Source organism: Hippocampus comes, unplaced genomic scaffold (genome assembly GCF_001891065.2).
Source record: "Hippocampus comes isolate QL1 unplaced genomic scaffold, H_comes_QL1_v1.1 scaffold7, whole genome shotgun sequence".
In the NCBI taxonomy this organism is placed as follows: domain Eukaryota; kingdom Metazoa; phylum Chordata; class Actinopteri; order Syngnathiformes; family Syngnathidae; genus Hippocampus; species Hippocampus comes.
The window spans coordinates 6,914,074-6,933,508 of record NW_017842060.1 but is presented as its reverse complement, the minus strand read 5'-3'; the positions used below and the strand labels follow the sequence as shown (position 1 = coordinate 6,933,508).

Here is a 19,435-nt window from a genome sequence, read left to right as displayed (position 1 = left end):
CATGAAAAAGGAAAAAAAAAGATAAATGGCATTTTTGGGGGGGGATTCATTTTACAAAAAAAACCCTAAAACAACAAAACAGAGAACAAGAACATTAGAGTTTGGACTCACACCCCAAATCCCCATTCTCTAATTGCCTTGATGGCAGCGAATGAGATCTGGATGGATTTGAAATTTCTCGTTCTCACTTGGGAACTTTTGCCAACCAGAAGCTTAATTGCACTGAATTTTGTGACAAGCTAAAGTTGTTGCCAGGACACAAGCATTGCTTGTCCCTTTCTTAATATATCCAGTGTGGGAACTTGGTAGCTACAAAAAAAATGGGTCCGTGACCTACATCTGGGTCTCGACTCACCAGATGACAACCGCCGTTCTAAGTGATTGTGTACTGGTTGCCTTCATACAGATTTTTTTTTCTTCCCTTTCATGGATAACATAACCTTTATTAGTTCCACGCAGGGGAAATTTGCACGTTTACGTTTCAGGAAACGGTTCAGGACATGAAGGATTTTGTGTTTGGAACATAGTGGTATTATTATTATTTTATTGGAAAACAGCTAATGTGAAGGAGATCAAGAGTGCTAGTGCCCCAGGCAGCTCGCCAGATGGGCTTTTTGAGAAGCTTCTCTCTACCAAGGGCAAAGAATTTGTAAATCAGGCGGGCACATTCTGCACTGAAATGTGCATGCAGAGCACCGGGACAAAGGCACTCTGCCGGATAATGGCGCACAACCAGTCACACATGACAGTATAGGGACGTACAAGCTACACGATAATCATGGGCTGAGACTGATGAGTCACCTATTAACCGACTTGTCGGGACGACGGCAACACAACTTGTCTGGGCGGGTTTGGTTTGGGTTTACATTTGAGTCATCACGCAGTCATACGCGGTCATGCTCGCAACATCTGGGCTCGCCTCACTTTGTCTGAGGCCTTCACAGTGTCCTTCAAACAACAAAGTGCATCAGCAGCAACGTATCGCTCCGCTGCCGTCATGCATGATTGACACATTTCACACTCCGGCCCCCGACAATGAACAGTCCTTGTTGTTGCTGAGATGTCTCTGAAGGGTCACGCCGCTTGTCTGACAAAAGCAGACTGTATTCTAAATGTAGCGCCTTTTATCGTTATCTTGACTCCTGTTTCAAGGTATCCACTCTCATTTCCTGTTTCGGAGCATGTTTGTTTCAGTGTCGCATTGAGTCCTGCTTCGGTGAACCACTCATCTTGTCTACCCCGATTAGAAAGCTAACGCTGCGGCTCTGGTTTAGAAGCTAGGCTATGTCTGTCATGAGAAGTTGTTATACCGTGTTCATATGATGTACATTTTGATGTATTCTTAACCGAGAAACTCTGTAGCACCCGGATACTGTTTCTTGCTCCAAAAGTAATTGGTCTCATTGGCTTGTTAATGGCTCTTTTGATTGGGCTGGCCGCGACGCATGAATGCGTCCCTTGTCTCTTCCCCGAGCGCTGTTTTCTGTGTTGACGCTGTCGGTGCACTCCTGTCCTCGCTGTGTTTGTGCTTTGCTTGTTTTGTTTGTGCACTTTGGTGTCATGCTGGGTTGTGTCCTCGAATTTTTCTCAAAATGCATCAAGAGCCTTTTAAAACAGTGGTCTCGACATATTTGTGACGAGACATTGACTTGTCAGGATTGTCTTTGACACTGCCATGGACTTGTGTTCATAGTCCATTTGTTACTGTTGAGAGTTGTAGGCGATGCTCATACAAATGATCTGGCATCGAGTTCAAAATACAATGGAACATGAGCCATTCTGGGATACCGGTCCCCATTCCATTCCATTGTTATTCTTGTTTTGAATGAGACACACTTACTGGTGCTCAATGGCAACATGCGCTCCACTCATACCTGGCTGACTATTTGTTAAATTTAACTCGAGGCTAAATGTGCAGAGGAAAAAAAAAATAAAGCCGTATTTATTTTGGTTTGTGCAGTCGTATTTGAATCGTCATCACAAATTTGGCTGCTACACGTGAATTAATCCTGATCTATTTTTTTTTTCCCCAAGATGGCGCCCAGTAGGCAGCCGTCGGCAAGTGCTCTTCAAGAGCCTTGCTCTTTTTGTCGTTATTTTGTTGGTTTTGTCTTTTGTTTTGTCACATGATGTTTGTTGTTTCGTTGTGTGGAGCTGATGTGGAGTGTTTTCAGCGTTTTTTTTTTTTGGCCACGACATTTGTCAAAGGAGAAGAATATGTGCTTGGTGGTTGCGCCTTCTTGGCAGCACGCCTGTCCCAGCACTGATTTTGCTTGGGAGGAATGTCGGCGCCATTTGACTGTCGGTGCTGGACAGCCCCCGGGGTGCTTGTGTTTTTTGCGCCTGTAATGGGCAGCATTTTTCACAGGCCCGTTTTGTTCAATGGAGATGTCGGCGCTGTTGGACAGTCTGCGTTGGGGCGGCTGGATGGATGGCTGCTGACGTTGAGGATGAGGAGAGAGGAGCGTCGGCGCGGAGCGCAGATGCGTATTTGGAACTGAGAGTCGCCGCTTGGAATTGAAATGGATTTACATGGGACAGGAGAAGTGAACCAATCTCTTTTTTTCGTCAATGGATGCTACAGCTTCTTGTTGACTTTGAAACTTAGCTTGTAGCCGACGTGTGCACATTTTGAGCATGACGTCTCTGATCCGCTGGTGAAAGGACACTTTGAGTCTCTCCTCTTTCATCTCAAACTGCTTTAAACAACAAAGCGTGTGAGGGAAAAGTGGTTAGGATTGCACGACTGTCCGTGTTTTATGTTGTGTTTTGTTTCTTATTTTACTTTATGTTGACTGTTAAGCGCTTTGTTGCAGCTGTTGTGAAAGCACTATGTAAATCAGGATGTATTATATTGATTGATGGTGATACAGTGGCAAGGAAGAGACAACAGGAAGCTTAGCCGCAGGTAGAGGAAATGAGGATGTTGAGGCTTTCTTTAGGAGTTATGTTTGAAAAATGAATTCATTAATTAGAGGATGTATGACTGGCAAAAGTAGCACAGTTAGTCACGCTGTGTCTTTTAACCCTTTCGAGGACAGCCGTCACTACAGTGGACATTTTATCATGGCGTCAGGTTGCAGGTTATCATTATTGGTGTATGAAAGGGTTAAACACATCACTGGTTGCAGTGAGGGGGATATATATATATTTTTTTTTCAATTAAACACAATGGATCAATTTAAGGAGCCGCGTCTCAAAGACTGATGGTGTGTTTGTGGGTCGTCTTCAGATAAAGGCAGGCATGAAGGATTGTTTTTCTCTGGTATGTGTGAAATGATCACAAGGGCCTTTTTATAGCCAATGCATGCATGTGTTAAAAAAAAAAAATGGATGTAACAATGGAGAATTAAAGGAAGAAGAAACGCCGTGCGCTGAACTTGGTTAACATGAGCAAAATGAATGTTGTGCTCAGGGTACAAATGCCTTAAATAACCTGAAAATAAATAACTGGTGCGCGGTGGAGCACAAAAACACTCGTGGTGTTTTAACATTCATTAAACAAGTCATGGAAACAATGATGTAATCGTCTTGGAAGTCCCAAACGGTTCTTCATGTTCCATTAACTCGAAATGTTTGGTTTGAGTGTGAAATGAGCTTCCATTAATAACTTGACTGAAGTCCTCGGCTGTGAACTCTCTCAACTCGTATTCTTGCAGCTTTTCTTTGTGCACGTTATTCGGGCCTTTGCAAAACACCATCGCGAATTTCAGAATTCAGAAAGTTGTTTTAACTGCAGTGTGACAACTCGAGAAAAAGCCACGTTGGTGCTGAGTCACACAAACATCATTGCTGTTATTTCATCTTTGGGGGCGTCTGGAGCAGTGCGTCTGGTATACGCTAATGTTTACTTTTTTAGATTCAAATGAGCATCCGACGGTTTATCCTTGGATCAAAGAGGCCTTGGCCCAACTGTGGAAGGAGGCGGGTTGTTTATATACATTTAAATATCCATAAAGAAAATGACAAATTGAAATACTGAATAAGTTTCAAATATTTGTGCCCTATTTTATTTTATTTTTTGAATAAACTCGATCGCAGGCATTTATTTCGGGTCGGGTCTCTCATTGGAGGAGTATTGGCAATTGATTATTTATTCAGAACGGCAATGCGGTGACATCAAAACTTGTTGAAAACCTTCAAGAAAATCTCGCCATCCCTCTGTGCCAGGTTTGAAGACCTCTGATCCTATTGGCTCTTCGGTCAGTCAGCTGACATCCTGAGGAAGGAGAAACCAGCGGCAGACGAGGAGTTTACACTTGCGCCGCTTCCCTGCTCGGCAACAAGCGTCATGTCTCTAGCCAGCAGCAGCCCAGAGCGAGAGGGCTCCGGCCTGGCTCCCACACACCTCGACTGCTCCTCTTCCCCTCCTGGTTTGGATCCAGATCCCCTGTCGACGGGCAGTCCGGTCCTCAGCCCGGACTCCTCTTCCCATGATGCGGCGCTGTCAGCGCCCGCAATTTCTCCGGCAGACTCCGAGAACCTCAGTCCAGATGAACTGGAGCTGCTGGCTAAACTGGAGGAACAGAACAGGTGACAGGGCACATTGGTTGAATGATTTACAGTCCAAAGAATAGCAATCAGTAAATAAAAGTATTGTTCAAAACGTTTTGCTTTTTTTTTTTTTCTCAAATTTACTTGAGTGTTTTGTTATTTCTTTCAGTGTACCCCTTATATTCCTTAGTAAATGTGTCGTCCCACCACCCAACTACGTATTGCTTCCTATCCTTACTAATATTGTACTGGACTATTACTCCAAGGTTACTGGAGGCCGATTCAAAGTCCATGCGCTCCATGACGGGCTCACGGCGCAACAGCGGCTCTTCGCTGGTGTCGAGCTCCTCGGCCTCCTCGAATCTGTCCCACCTGGAGGAGGACACCTGGATCCTCTGGGGCCGCATTGTCAACGAATGGGAAGAGTGGAGACGCAAGAAGGACAAGCTCCTCAAGGTGAATTGCAGGTTGAGCTAATTCCCGCTGACTGCCTGATATTCAGCCACCTTTCTTTTGCCTTTAATCAACGAGCAACTCAAGTGTTCTCTGAGTGTACTACTACAGCAGGAAGCCAAAGGAAATGGGGACCTTTCTAAGGACAGGTGGAGTCAAGCAATTCCTACAAATCTTATTGATTTTTTTTTTTCCGAGTATACCGCAAAGCAACCAGCCCCCTCGCTTCAGTGATCTACACAAAAATTAAGTGATTTGTATTGCATTGATCTTAATCTAGAGGAGACGCGTATCATCTAAGGCAGCGATCCCCAACCCCTGAGCCGCGGACCGGTACCGGTCCGTGGGTCATTTGGTACTGGGCCGCACAGAAAGAATCAATACAATACAATACAATACAACACATCCTGATTTATATAGCGTTTTCACAACAGCTGCAGCTGTAACAAAGCGCTTAACAAAACAGTTAACATAAAAGTATGTTGTATAAAGCAGTTTGAGATGAGAGAGGAGAGAATCAAAGTGTCCTTTCACTAGTGGATCAGAGACGTCATGCTCAAAATGGGGCACACGTCGGCTACAAGCTAAGTTTCAAAGCCAACAAGAAGCTGTAGCTTGGTTCACTTCTCCTATCCTATGTAAATCAATTTCAATTCCAAGCCGTTAAAAGAAAGAACTTACGTTCATCTGAAAGATGTTTTATTTTGAAAAATCACCAAATTCTCTGTTACATCCGTCTACAATGTGTCACTCTTGACGCAGGTCAAGGCGCACTTCTCTGTCACGTGACAGGTTACCTCTAAAATGAAACCCGGGAGATAGCAAAATGAGTTAAAAAGAAACGTCTTTGGGCAGGGGGAAAAAGCCCAGCCAGGAGACAGAAGAGGAGCCTACGGCTTTCAAGCAAAAGAAGGCAACATTTAATACAGTATTAGGATTTCCTACTAAAAATATGGATTTATGTCAACGGGAGATTCCTACGCACCAAGCCCACTCTGCATAACATGCGGCGATGGTGCGTCGTATTTTTCATGAACTTTGTATTTGCGGTGTATCTTGTTTTGAAGGCACATTTAAACGTCGCGACCAGAGAGTGTTGCGGTCAGATAGGACGTTCTCGTGTCATGATTCGTGTTTATTATTATGTTTCAAATATCATATTATTTTGTCGTATTTATCCGTCACACGAAAATATTGTCTGACATTAAACCGGTCCATGGGGCAAAAAAGGTTGGGGACCGCTGATATAAGGGAACAAAGCTGAGATACTAGATGATGATCTACAGTATAAATGCACAAAAGTAGCCTCTCGGTCGCACTGGCCTTCGTGTGTGCTGCGCTGCAAATAGGGGAAACCTCCGATGGCAAGATGGATGAGAGAAGGGACAGCTAAGTGAGTCAAGATGAAATCAGAGCGGAAAAATAAGCAAGGAGTCGTTTAAGTGCATGAAACAAGGACAAAACATGGCACTGACAATGACATGATATGGTCTCACAGCTCCTTGAAAAAAACATGGCTCCTGAAAAGGGATATTGATTCAAACATGATAAGAAGGCTGGTGATTGTGTTAAAATAATAGTTGAGTCACTTTATTGACCAAACGCTAGCAAAATAAACATCTAACGAACATGCCTAGATGTGCCACAACTGGTGCCCTGCCACTCAGCACACCAGATGGGCTAAAGGTTAGCTAGTTAACAGCTAGCCGCTAACCCGGGCTACAAACGGCCAACTCTACATTCTCATTCATCAATTCCCATGTCACTCACTCAAATATTTATGGTGGAGTCCAAAAATTCTGTCTTTGAACAGATAACTACAAAAACACTGAATTGGACGCGAATGTAGCCAAAAGTGTGAACGTGTGTTTTTCACTTAGTAATATTAATCGAGTTGACTTTTAGCACTTGTGATGTTTTTCAAAAGAAGCATGTCTTGTATTTAAATATACAATATGTGTATTTTTGTTGTTGTTGTGTATTTAGTTTAAAGTAAACTCCAATTATAGTGTCATTAAAGTGTTTGAAGCCTGCTAGTTTAGATGGATTTCTTCTAACAGCCCTTTGAGGGAAACATCAGGCGCCTGTCTGCAACTAAATGAGTTTGACAGGGGACCTGCCCCACAAAACCCATGGCCAAATTAATTGGTTTAAATATTTAAAATGTGAGACGTCATGTTTTCTTTGTTTTCTGTATTCATGCATGAGTCTTGCATTAATCCGTGGCTGTGTCATCCAGGAGTTGATCCGGAAGGGCATTCCTCATCACTTCCGGGCCATTGTGTGGCAGTTGCTGGGCAACGCCACAGACATGCCGGTGAAGAATCAGTACTCGGAGCTGCTCAAGATGTCATCCCCATGCGAGAAGTTGATCCGCAGAGACATTGCCCGCACCTACCCCGAACACGAATTCTTCAAAGGTCAGGACAGTTTGGGCCAGGAGGTCCTCTTCAATGTCATGAAGGTAAAAACACATCAGCTTGGGATGTTTGACCTTGTGGAAGAGGCACGACTTCTGTCTTTTGCACTCAATATTGATGTCGCCCTACATGCCTGTATTCCGAAAATATCTCGACGATCAAATTAGCCCATATGCTATGAGTTGATGATATGCTGTCTGTACAGTATGCACGAAGGGTTGAACAATTCATTGAATTCAAATGGACGTTGCATTGTGTTAGAATGCAAATTTCAAATTGTCAAGGCGCAATTTGGGGAAAAAGAGGCTTTATTTTGGTCTGTCGGCTGGATTTGTTTTTATACATATATGTGTATAGTTTGTACTGTAGATAAGTTAAGTGCTTTAGAAGTGCACGTTTACACATTATTGTTTCATGAAGCGTGAAAACTTGAAGCGGTAAAGCCACAGCTTTGTTTTCACTCTTGTTGTGATCTGACTTACAACGCACCAATTTAAATTTGTAAATGTAAAGAAAATTTCAATGAATACCTAAATAGGGCAGCTAATTTAACGAACCAAAACCAACTTTGATCTGCATTTTTGCCTAATGATTGAATTTAGCGCCTATTTATTTTGCTTGTCTGGTGAAATATTGGGCATTTTGAAATTGCTGTCACAATTCTTGGGTCAGCTTTGGTTTTGTTCATTATGTTCATCTTTGAATTTGTCTTCCGGTTTTGACATGTAATCCCAAAGTTTTAAAAATATGTTTTAATATGTATCGTGAAGGTCATTTGCGTTCGTTTTTTTTTTCAGGCATACTCTCTTGTGGATCGAGAGGTGGGCTACTGCCAAGGCAGTGCATTCATTGTTGGCCTGCTGCTCATGCAGGTAATGCTGCCGGGGGTAATTTTTCTCACTAGATTAATCTGTAATAAATGAAAAAGAGTCCAATGTGGTCAGAGAACTTCTCGAGTGTTAATAAGAGCGCCACCGTGTGATACCACCGTTGCTAACGAAGGAACTCCCCACTCACAATTTTGTGCCAGATGCCCGAAGAAGAGGCGTTTTGCGTCTTTGTGCGTCTGATGCAGGAATACCGTCTGCGAGAGCTCTTCAAACCCAGCATGGCTGAACTGGGACTCTGCATCTACCAGTTTGAATATCTGCTACAGGTAAAAAAAAAAAGGAAAAAAAGGCAGGGGCAGATTACATCCACCAGAGGGCAGCAAAGTTGCAATATTTTTTTATTCTGACGTCTGCTTATAAAACAACTGTGCTTTTTTTTATTGTTATATCAGGAACAACTTCCAGAGCTTAACGTCCATTTCCGGTCCCAGAGTTTTCATACGTCCATGTACGCTTCATCTTGGTTCCTCACGCTCTTCCTCACGTTTCTCCCTTTGCCCGTCGCCACGCGCATATTTGATATTTTTATGTATGAGGTAGGAGGATGACATGATGTATATCCGTGTATTGAGTCAGCATATAAAACCAAGCTGTGTGACCTTCCTGAAGGGCCTTGAGATCATCTTCCGTGTGGGCATGGCCATTCTGCAGTACAACCAGACGGACCTCATTCAGCTGGACATGGAGGGCATGTCACAGGTCAATAATAATAATAATAATAATAATCCTAATAACAATGCATCAAATTTATATGGCTCTTTTCTGGACACCTGACGGGGGGGGGGGGTTAAAAACATTTTTTTTTCTTGAATATGTTAATCTGCGGGAGCAGAATCACGGGTATTCAGAGATCAACTGTACCAAATAAAATGCTGGTACTACTCTCACATTCATGTCCTTGGAGTCAAATACAACAATGGACCATTTTCATACATCTTAACCTTATTCGGGTCACGAGGGTTGCCAAATGCTGTCGAGTGTCCATAAATCTCTGACTTCCAACTCGTTACAGACTTTCTGTTACTTGTTTTGTATATGTAAAAATAATACTACTCGTCCCACAGTAGCACCAGTGTGTCGGGTCACCAACATACTGACCAGTACACATTTCATACGATTAAATTCACACAAAGTTGTAAAGATACAAAACTGTCCTTCCACATTGCATGGTCTCCCAACCACCCTGGTTTCCGCCGTTTTGCTTCATGCATGTTATTTGTATGGTGCCCCATTTCCCTGCGAGCAACGGGTTGGTTAGCTGAAGTGCCTACATGGGAGCAAATAAGCTAAACTTCTGACAAGTATCGTTCTCATGAAAAAAGGCGGAGAAGTATACAAATATATGCGATGTCAAGGCTATTGTCGCCAAACGATGCAGCAGCTGCAAATTTGTCCGATTTGAATGCGGGCGCATCCGTGCGTCTCTCTAACTGCACCTTCCCCCCCACCCCCCTTTTGTCTTCCAGCATTTTCAGAAGGTGATCCCCCACCAGTTTGACAGCTGCCCAGACAAGCTGATCCTCAAGGCATACCAGATCAAGTACAACCCCAAGAGAATGAAGAAGTGAGAGTCCTCGTTAGGTCATAGCCCGGGGCAGGAGGCTTATCCAGCAAAACCCAGAGCCAAAGAACTCCTTTTGGTGTGGCTCATTTCAAATATGAAGCCTTTGTTGTTTCTCTCTATTCACATCAGGCTGGAGAAAGAATATACAACCATCAAGAACAAAGAAATGGAGGAGCAAATTGAGATTAAGGTGTGTATTTTTTATGACATTCATCCTTGGAAAGGGCACTTGGCATCATTTACTTTAGCAATCAATGAAAAAATATTTTGTATTTAAAGACAGTATTATTTTTGTTTTATTAAATAATGTAAAACCAGTATCCTTTTATCTGAAAGAATTTCCTTTTTCTTGGGAAACACGACATCACATTTTCTGAACTTTATCTGTTTGTTTTGTTTGTTTTTTTTTTGTTTGTTTATAAAGTTGTCAAGTCTGTGAGAGAATAATTTTTCTAATATTTTTGAAAATTGTGGTAGCAGTGATATTGGTCTATAATTTGTGAATAATTTAATTATCTCGATGTACTTCTTGGCTTAAGACATTTGTTAGGCATGTTTTCTTTTATACTATTACATGGTTTTGGGGGTGGCTCTTATAATAGTGCCTTGACTAGAATTCTTTTTTTTTTTTTTTTTTTTTTTTTTTGGTGAGACCATGCTCGTAATTCAAATCCCATCTCAAAACAGCACTCGTATTGAAATGAATGGAATGCCATGAATCTTTTCCAACCCCCTTTCTCCTAAATGCAAATGACTGTCACATTGTGTGTAGAAAAAAAATCCCACTCAGCGAGTGTTCCACGTGGATGCCAGCAAGTGTTGCTTAACCAACTTGGTAGTGAACCGAGCCATGTTCCACCCAACAGATGTAATCATCAGAATTCTTAAAGGGGGAGTCAACTCCAAGATTTTCCTTACAGTAGTTTGTTCCATTAGCCTCCACGAGTCCAAACACAGCAGTCTGATTAATATTACATTATTGCGTTTGTGGAATGCGAGTTAAGCCGTAACATGCACCAGATTTTTTATTTATTTTATTTTTTTTTGTCAGCTTCAAAAATCATGTGAGTAGTTGTGATTGGTCGTGCCTTAAGCAACCCGTGTCGTTTTCACTTGACAGCAACTGGCAAAATGGCTGCCCCCTGAAATTGAACCCCCCCCCCAAAAAAAAAAAACGGGTGGAATTTACTGTTTAACGCTTCCGCCAACACAATGTAATCCGAATGTTTTGATTCATGGAGAAATATTGAACAGAGTGCTGTCTGGAAAATTTGGGGATTAACTTCCAATTTATTGTACATTAGCATACAGCTTTGTAACTGTCTGCTCTTGTTTTCAGAGGTTGCGCACAGAAAATAGGCTGCTGAAACAACGGATTGAAACCCTAGAGAAGGTAAGAGATGGACTTTGAGTGTGTACAGAATGTAGTATTACAGCCAGTATTCGTTTTCCTCCTCTCTAAAATGCTATTTTCTGACTGATCTCCATGCTGCCTCTTTTCTTCTTCACCTCTTCTTTTTACCCCCCTTCCTCATATTGGTTCGTTTTTCTTTTCTCTACTTTTTGGCTTTCTCTGTGGCCTCTTTTTTTTTTCTCAACGTCTTGTTGCATCCCTTCATTACGTTGTAGGAGAGTGCTGCTCTGGCAGATAGACTCATCCAGGTAGAGTACTTGAATGAACCATTCTCCTGCTCACCTCACAGTCCTCTCCTCAACTCTTGCCCAACCTTAACGAACATGCATGGAAAAAGATTGTTTTTGGGTTTTTTTATTGTGAATATATTCAGTCCACAAACATATCTGCATGTTTGTTTATTGTATTAAATGCTTATCAATTATTAAATGCAGTGGAGATGCTATGATGACACTGTGCAACTCCTGCATGTGGCATGTAAATAACATTTTCTGATGTTAAAATTGGGATGTAAGTACACTAAATATTTGGCCTCTTTTTTTTTGTGGGAAGTTAACATTTTGTGCAACATTGGGGATGTATTTTTCCTCACATTTGGGCATTCTGCTGTAAATCGTTTTTGTCATGGCTGCTCATCTTAAAAAAAGCAAATTACCTTTCTCCCGAATAACATAAATATTCCTTTAAGTCTTGAACATGTGCCACTCACCTGTAAGCATGATATTGTTATGAACCCCTTACCCTATATTGATGTGTGATTTGTATCTTAAGATTCCACATTTCAAATGCTGTTCTGGTGTGCCGTTTCAGGGCCAGGTGACCAGGGCGCAGGAAGCCGAGGAGAACTATGTGATTAAGCGCGAGCTGGCGGTGATGAGGCAGCAGTGCAACGCAGCCAGTGAGGGTCTGGAGAAGGCGCAGGACACCATTCGAGAGCTGCAGCAACAAAAGGTCATCACTGGAAGCAAAAAGTAGAGAACGCTTAGCATGAAACGGAAAAGAAAAATGTGCAAAACCAACAAGTCCGCTAACCTAATGCTAACACATGAGGCAAAACATCGTCGATGCCTGTTCTCTTCTGGCCAAAAGAAAAATGACGCAAACGTTCAGTCCTTTGAAAATCAACAAATGTCAAAGCATTTCTTTTTTTTAAATGGTGCCATTGCTTTGGTTCTGTTAAATGAAGCACCAATCTGCTTCGACACCCTCGACTAGAGTTGAATCACCTCCGGGCTCGAACTCTCTTCTTCAATAAACAAAAGCCGAGATGGCCAAAGTGACACGTTCACTCTTTTACTCAACGCTACGCTTTTGTAATCCACCTCAGAGGAAAGCAATAGCCGTGCAGTTTGCAGTGTAACGCTGGCATGGAAAAATAGGTTTCTGATTTTTTCTCTGTGTTGCGGCCTTCATTCTAACCTAGAATTGGTTGGCCTCAAATTTTCTGGCTGATATATGATGACCTTGAAAATGTTTTCTGAATGTTTTTTTTCTTATTGTAAAGGAAAACAGTTATACACACACACACACACACACACACAAAATCAGAATTTCTGATTACCAATTGAACATGTCACAGGTGTACCATGCAGCTTTTTATATTCATTCAAGCCCCAAAATATTGTAAAATGAATACCGCTGACAAAACCTACAAATATCTTTGTGCAGTATTGATACCAGCAGTAGGTTTCAAAAGATTGTGCAGGTGGGCGAAGTATATGAATATATCACAAAAATAGAAAATATCAATCGCTCTGAGTGGTCACGTGTCCTAAATTTGATGGAGGTGGCCATCAAAATCAGCAAAAAAAAAAAAAAAGTATTATATTTGCTTTCCTGAACCTGTAGCTGTTTGTCATGATGCGTTTTGTCATACATGCAGTATGACCAGTGTATCACTATATTTCTGTTCAGTTTCTCAACGATATCGCTTGTTGTCTGTAACTCCGCCGCAATGTTTGTTTCAGTACACGGAGCCGTTTGTGAGCAGTCTGCAGACGGAGCTGGAGCAGTCCAAGCTGCGTGAGGCCGAGCTGCTGGGGGCCATGAAGGAACTGCAAGACAAGGTGCTCGATTTGGAGAAGGTGAGCTGGCGGAATTAGCACCAGCGAGGGATTTCTTTGCATTGACATGAATTTGCATAGATAGCAATTGAGTTGAGTGTCAGTCTCAATAAAAGGACACAATGTCATTGATCACAGTAGTTCGATTCAAAGAGTCAACCTGTGTATTCTATAGATTCATTAAACACAAGGGGAAATTATTTTTGTTCTCACTGAAAATGACAAAAAAATGTTGGATTACCTCAAATGGTTGTGCAAAAAAAAAAAAAAAGTTATATCATCATTTATGTTCAGCCTAGGGCTGGGGAAAAAATGTCAACCAACTCGATATTTTCGCCCACCAAAATGAGTCAAAGCAAAAATTTTGTGCCTCAAGACTAAAAATGTATTTATTTATTTATTGCGATGTGTGGAACCACTGTTCCGTTTTGTTTTGGAGGCCGTGGGGGTGGGGGGGGGGGTTGTTTGTTTTTAAAAATAAAGCTGTTGAACCACAATTCAAAAGCCATGTGCTTTATCCGTTCTTACTTTTGTCAGATTCAAGCTACTTCTGTGACCACTGTGGGGTTTTCCCTAATGAACAAAAGGGGTACCAACAATTTGTCTGTTGTGTATATCATGAAATATTCCGCTGGATGTTTGCTGTCGACACCTTGTACTGACCTTAACTATTTTTTTATGTTTGTCCGCCCCCCCCTCCCATATTCCAGCGGAGCAGCTGTTTGCCCGATGAAAACAACATGGCGGCTTTGCAGGAGGAGGTGAAGCAAATGAAGCTGAGGGAACTGGAGACGCTGCGCTCATTCAGAGAGATGCAGGACTCTGTCACAGAGCTCAACCAGCGCTGGCAGGTAACACACAGTGAACTGTTGTTTGTTTGTTTTATGGTGAAGATCTGAAGGGGAGGTTTGTTTTTTGTTGTTGTTTTTTTTTTACCACTTTGTCATGCGTGTTTCAGCAGCATCACATGTCCCGCAGTGGCAGCACAGGTAGCGGCGGCAGCCACTGGAAGGAATCGCCAAAGAAGAACGCCATGAATGAGTTACAAGATAAGCTGATGACTGTCCGCCTTAGGGAGGCGCAGGCACAGGCTGAGCTGCGAGAGGTCAAACTGAAGGCCGTGCAGCTGGAGAGCCAGGTCTGACACTTCTAGCCATGTCGTTTCGATACCGTTTGTTGGTCGTGAATATTCAGGCGCTTATCCCAGCTGACTTAGTCTTCAATTAACCTGACGCATGATTTTGGGAATGTGGGAGGGTGCCAGGTCTCACGTGGTTTGTGTCCAATTACATTAATGGGGAGCATTGCGGTAAAAGGAGGTTCCAAATGTGAATCCTACGAAGCATATCACATGATCTGATTCGATTTGTTTTAATTATGAAAGAAAATTCCTTGAATTCTCAATGTCACGTTTCAAATGTAAATATTTAAGCAAGTGGTCCACTCAACTGACTTGAGGACAGGCAAGTTTAGTTCCCACTCGGTGATTGTGTGAGTTTGAATGGTTATCTGTCTTATTTTTGCGCCCTGTGATTGACTGAAGACCAGTCCGGGGTGTCAGATCGAGCTTTGCGTGTCTCTGAACAGGCTAAGTGTACAAAAAACTGGCGGATGTACTCTTGGCTGGTTTCTTTTGTACCTGTGTATAGAAGAAGCTGAGCACAAACTACAAGGAAAGTTCGACAATGAAAACACAGGTCAAGTTGACCAACCTACTAGTAAGTCGTAATTGACTGGTTTTCACTTCGTCTGTTGTAGAATACAATCCACAGCAAACTGATCGGGCGCCATGAGCAGGAGCGCTCGGCCCTCCAGGATCGTCTCCAGATGTTATCCAATCAGAACAAAGCTCTTCAGGCCCAGCTCAACGAGATGAAACGGAAGCAGGCCGAATGGGACTGCAAGGTGTGATGAGAGGGGGTGGTGGAGAGTGAGTCATTGGGGAGGGAAATCGCAGCTGATACAGAACCAGCCTTCAGTAAAAACGGCACCGAAAGCATAAAAGTCGTCGTGAGGATAATCAGCCCCCCCAAGTCCCGAGCGGAAATTGACTCCTCCCTCCATTGTCCTCTTCACAGAGTAAAGAGGAGGTGATGGCCGTACGACTGAGGGAAGCCGACAGCATGGCCGCCATGGCCGAGCTCAGGCAGAAGATAGCTGAACTCGAAATACAGGTGAGGATGTTTGGCTTTCAAAACTCACCGAAAAGATTCTCTTGCTTTTCAGGAATCCCAATGGGCAGAATCTAGTGTGTTTTGGACCAAAAGAACGATTCCCTAAATGTAATTCCCAGGAAGTCTTTCGGGGCCAAAAGAAGCCCCGGCTAGAGGGATGTTCTCCCGAGAGGCCCAGAGATAGCTTCTTCTTTCTAGCGCCGCCTACATTGAGATGTTTGACACTCACTTCTTCTCCTTTATCTGATACACATAAATATTCTGCGGACCTCGGGCGACGCAACAATGGCCCAAGAAGTCAAAGTTCTTAGTCCTCAAACACTTCAAGTGGACCCCCCTTCGCTGTGGAGTGGACCTTGACTGTGCGTGCGTTTGTGCGTGTTTCAGAAGGAGGAAGGACTGATCCAAGGCCAGCTCAACCACTCTGACTCCAGGCAGTACATCAACCGGCTTCGGGACCAGATCACTGAACTCAAGAATGAGGTCAGGCACACTCACAAGTTTCAACCGTTAGTCGAGATGAAGCGGTAAGAAATGCTCTTTTGCAAATGTCATTCGAAATGTACCACAAAGTAATCTCTGCAGTACGTAGGTGTCATACAGGAAGCTCTGCTCGCCATCTCAACATGCTGCTTCTGTGCACATAGTTGGAATTGATTCTCCAACAAATGTCAGTCTCTGTCTTCCGTATGACGCTTCCTAAAAATCCAGACAACAGGCTATTTTTATTTTTTATTTTTTTTTTATTCCGAATATTCGTTAAGATGAGTATTATTTATGACAAATTAATACATTTGCCACGTTTTATTTATGTCACTCACTATGTAGGTTTATTTCTCCCGAATGGTTGGTTATCTGTTTAATTTTTTTTTTCTGTTGATTTACGTTCTGAAGACGGCTCAGCAGCAATTTGTCTCTTTTTTTGGGGGGGGCACAACTGTATATTTCTGTAACACCATATTTAGATTTTTTTTTTCCCCCCGAGCAGCAGAAATGTTTTCCAAATCATATAGAGGATGCAAGAAGATGCTTAAAAATTGAACCCCAAACTTTAAAATAGTGCAGCGCTCCCTCACATATCTTGCACCGTTAATTTGGATTCACACTAAAACCCACTTCCACCCACAAACATTTCCACTTTTGTCGTTGTTGAAACCCCTTTGCCTCCTTTTTAATCGGGTCGCCTCATCATTGAAGCATGTCCTTTACTTTTATGCAGTCGTTCTGGCACTTGTAAGACTTACAAGTCACGTTATTAGGGGGATGCCTGCACAATACCATAACATCCATTCCAAGCCTTATATTGAAAATTGTAACTGAATAACAATGTTCACTTTTGAGAGCAAGTCAGTGGATGACTGGGATTCTCAACCGAAGGGGCGTAAAATGAGACTGTTGCTTTTTAGCCCCCTTCCCACGCATCGGCTGACTGCCTTTGTCACCAAAGCTGTGGTTTTATGAAGGAGACTGAAACTCGCGTTTCAATGAAAATGCGTTGTGTAAAATCTCAGTTGAATCGTTTTTTTGTTTTTTATGCTTGACTCATATTTTGAGTGCTGATGCGGTGAGAAAGAAATTCTCAAATTATAGTTGTCACGCTGTGCAGGTCGAGTCACGCGATGTGGCTTTAAAAATTATTGTTGTTGAAAAGATGATTTATTTTTATTATTTTTTTTTTTGCACCATTAAGTGATATGAAAGACCCTGTGTTTTATTACTTAAAAATGCTACAATTTGTTTGTCCGCAAATGCCATTTGTGGTTGTTTAATCCTGTGGTGCTAGCGGCCAAATCTCATCTCAAGTCTCATGCCGTCATGAGTGTAAGAAGAGCACATCGACGCAGATGTGGCGCTATGTGCTAAAGAGTTTTTAAAGACACAACGTTTTATGACAAGAAAAAAAAAAAAAACGTAAATTGTGGGCGAAAAAAAGACCTGAATAAATAGCGGAAAAAAACATGCACCCTGAAAATAGTAATTGCCTATAGGTGCCCCAAAAAGAAGCTCCTCTACTCATTCCAAGTGACTCCTTGGCACCAAGATACACTCAGATGGTCCTAAAGCAGCACTATTATTGATTTGGCCCAGATCACAAAAATGATGAACCGGTGTAGGGTTTTTTTTTTTTCTTTTGAACTCAGTCGACCACTGCATAGTCATAGTTTGCCGTTTTTAAATTTTTTTTTTTTTTTTTTGTCACAAAATTTGGAAGACATGGTCATGCTACTCAAGAATTTCCAAAATTTCATTATACTTCTTAGTATATGAAATGGAAAAAAAATAGATAAAAAAATAGAACATACATGGTTTTATTTGTATCTTAAAAGCAACAACAAATATTTTTCTTAATGGAAAAAAGGAGGACGCAGGTGAATATTTACCTCTCTTAAAGGCTGTGTCCAAAAGGGTTTCTTTTGGGACTCCTGGGAAATGCTTGACCATGTTTGACCTGAAACAAAGCACAAAAAGATCGGTCAGCATCCGAAATTTAACCGGCAGATAGTGTAATCACAATTGTGGCGTGACTCCACATGGAGATCCAATATTGGTAATATTGCAGACACGCGCAGATCGGCGGATCTGTGAGAAGGAGGGCTACACTGCTGTGGGAGTGGTTAGAACAAAGTCAGTTATGGTCAATCAAAATGGCTTCTTTCATTCCCTTTAAATGCGGCATGCTAGTTACACACTTGAGTCTTGACACAGCGGAAGAGCATTTACGCCATGAAGTGGGCACTTGGAGACCGCCCGCCACCCATATTTGTTTGTTTGTGACGGCCAGCCCCCCAAAAAAAACTCACATCTCCTCATCACCACCATGTACCACCCACTGGAATGATTTAAAGAATATAATACAATGATTTAGAGGGTTTGGTGCCGGCTGTTCAGATGTTTATGAATGAAAAATGTCACGTTAGACCAGCTGTCTATCATGCAGCTGTCAAGTTAGTTATTGTCTGAGCAGGCATAAGGTTTAATTGACTTCTACCACCAAACTGTCATCAGGCGCACCTCCAAGACACTCTTTCTACTGCACCGGCCCGCCCAGTTTGGCGGAGACCGGTCTGCCGAATTGGCAAACATACGCGGCGAGCCTTGTGTTCGCACAAACACCAGGATCCACTGGCTTTTTTGCAATGCTGTCTCCGAAGATACGTGTGTTAGCATTTGTGAGCAGGATTACGCCAAAAGAGACAAAACTACAAAAATCTGATGCCAATTCAGGAGTTTCCAACATGACCAACGTGGCCACTTGTCCTTCCCAAGAAGTGGGAAATGAATACTGAATGGGATACAGCGAGGCTTGGTACTTGTCTGTTTCTTTTATTAGCATCAAACGTTTACAAATTGTCACTATTCAATGAAAAGCATGAGTCACTTTTTCTTTGGTCTGCATAAATCTATCTAATCTTAATGACAGTTGTTGTAAAAATAAATGCTTTTTTTTTTTTTTTTTTTTGTTCTTTACTTATGTGCGTGACAACAACCAGTCCAGGACTTTAGTCGGTCCTTCTGCTTTTCAGATTTATGATGAATGTTTTTTTGTTTTTTCAGACACAATTATCTCTACTTCTACTTATTCCAAGCAAGGTGTGCTCTGTACTTGGGCCATTTATGATTGGTTTCCTGGTGACTTGTTGCGCAATGACCAAACAATCCAACCGCCAGCGATACTTTCACTTTCACGTTTGAGCGCGCCAGACTATCTGACACAATATGTTGCCCTTTTTGGGCAATGTCAGTGCCTTTTTTGGCGGGCGGGCAATCACATCACAGGCCGTGTTTTTCATTTGGACATCTACAGATATATGAAATCGGAAAAAAGAAAAAGGATGCCCCTTGATCAGACACTGCTGGACTACAATCAATTCAGAGGGATCAAAAAGAGGTCTTTCCAAGTGAAGGACACACACACACACACACACACACACACACACACACACACATGCGTGAAGGAGACAG

At 42.3% G+C, this 19,435-nt stretch overlaps 1 protein-coding gene across 6 annotated transcripts in view; it reads left to right on the top strand.

Annotated features, from left to right (window-relative positions):
• evi5l (ecotropic viral integration site 5 like) overlaps nt 1-19,435 on the top strand; it is a 28,012-nt gene that overhangs the window by 3,741 nt on the left and 4,836 nt on the right. The window contains exons 1-19 of one of the 6 annotated variants that reach the window (XM_019862035.1): nt 2,822-2,908; nt 4,171-4,533; nt 4,761-4,950; nt 7,187-7,411; nt 8,165-8,239; nt 8,398-8,523; nt 8,650-8,793; nt 8,867-8,956; nt 9,724-9,821; nt 9,951-10,011; nt 11,161-11,214; nt 11,451-11,483; nt 12,046-12,186; nt 13,203-13,319; nt 14,009-14,149; nt 14,257-14,436; nt 15,057-15,203; nt 15,377-15,472; nt 15,860-15,955. In XM_019862035.1, the coding sequence (XP_019717594.1) occupies nt 4,292-4,533; nt 4,761-4,950; nt 7,187-7,411; nt 8,165-8,239; nt 8,398-8,523; nt 8,650-8,793; nt 8,867-8,956; nt 9,724-9,821; nt 9,951-10,011; nt 11,161-11,214; nt 11,451-11,483; nt 12,046-12,186; nt 13,203-13,319; nt 14,009-14,149; nt 14,257-14,436; nt 15,057-15,203; nt 15,377-15,472; nt 15,860-15,955 (2,256 nt within the window). In that variant the 5' untranslated portion in view covers nt 2,822-2,908; nt 4,171-4,291. Of the gene's footprint in view, nt 1-2,821; nt 2,909-4,170; nt 4,534-4,760; nt 4,951-7,186; nt 7,412-8,164; nt 8,240-8,397; nt 8,524-8,649; nt 8,794-8,866; nt 8,957-9,723; nt 9,822-9,950; nt 10,012-11,160; nt 11,215-11,450; nt 11,484-12,045; nt 12,187-13,202; nt 13,320-14,008; nt 14,150-14,256; nt 14,437-15,056; nt 15,229-15,376; nt 15,473-15,859; nt 15,956-19,435 lie in introns of those variants that run through there. The other 5 variants (XM_019862034.1, XM_019862036.1, XM_019862038.1 and 2 more) reach the window with 5 other exon arrangements.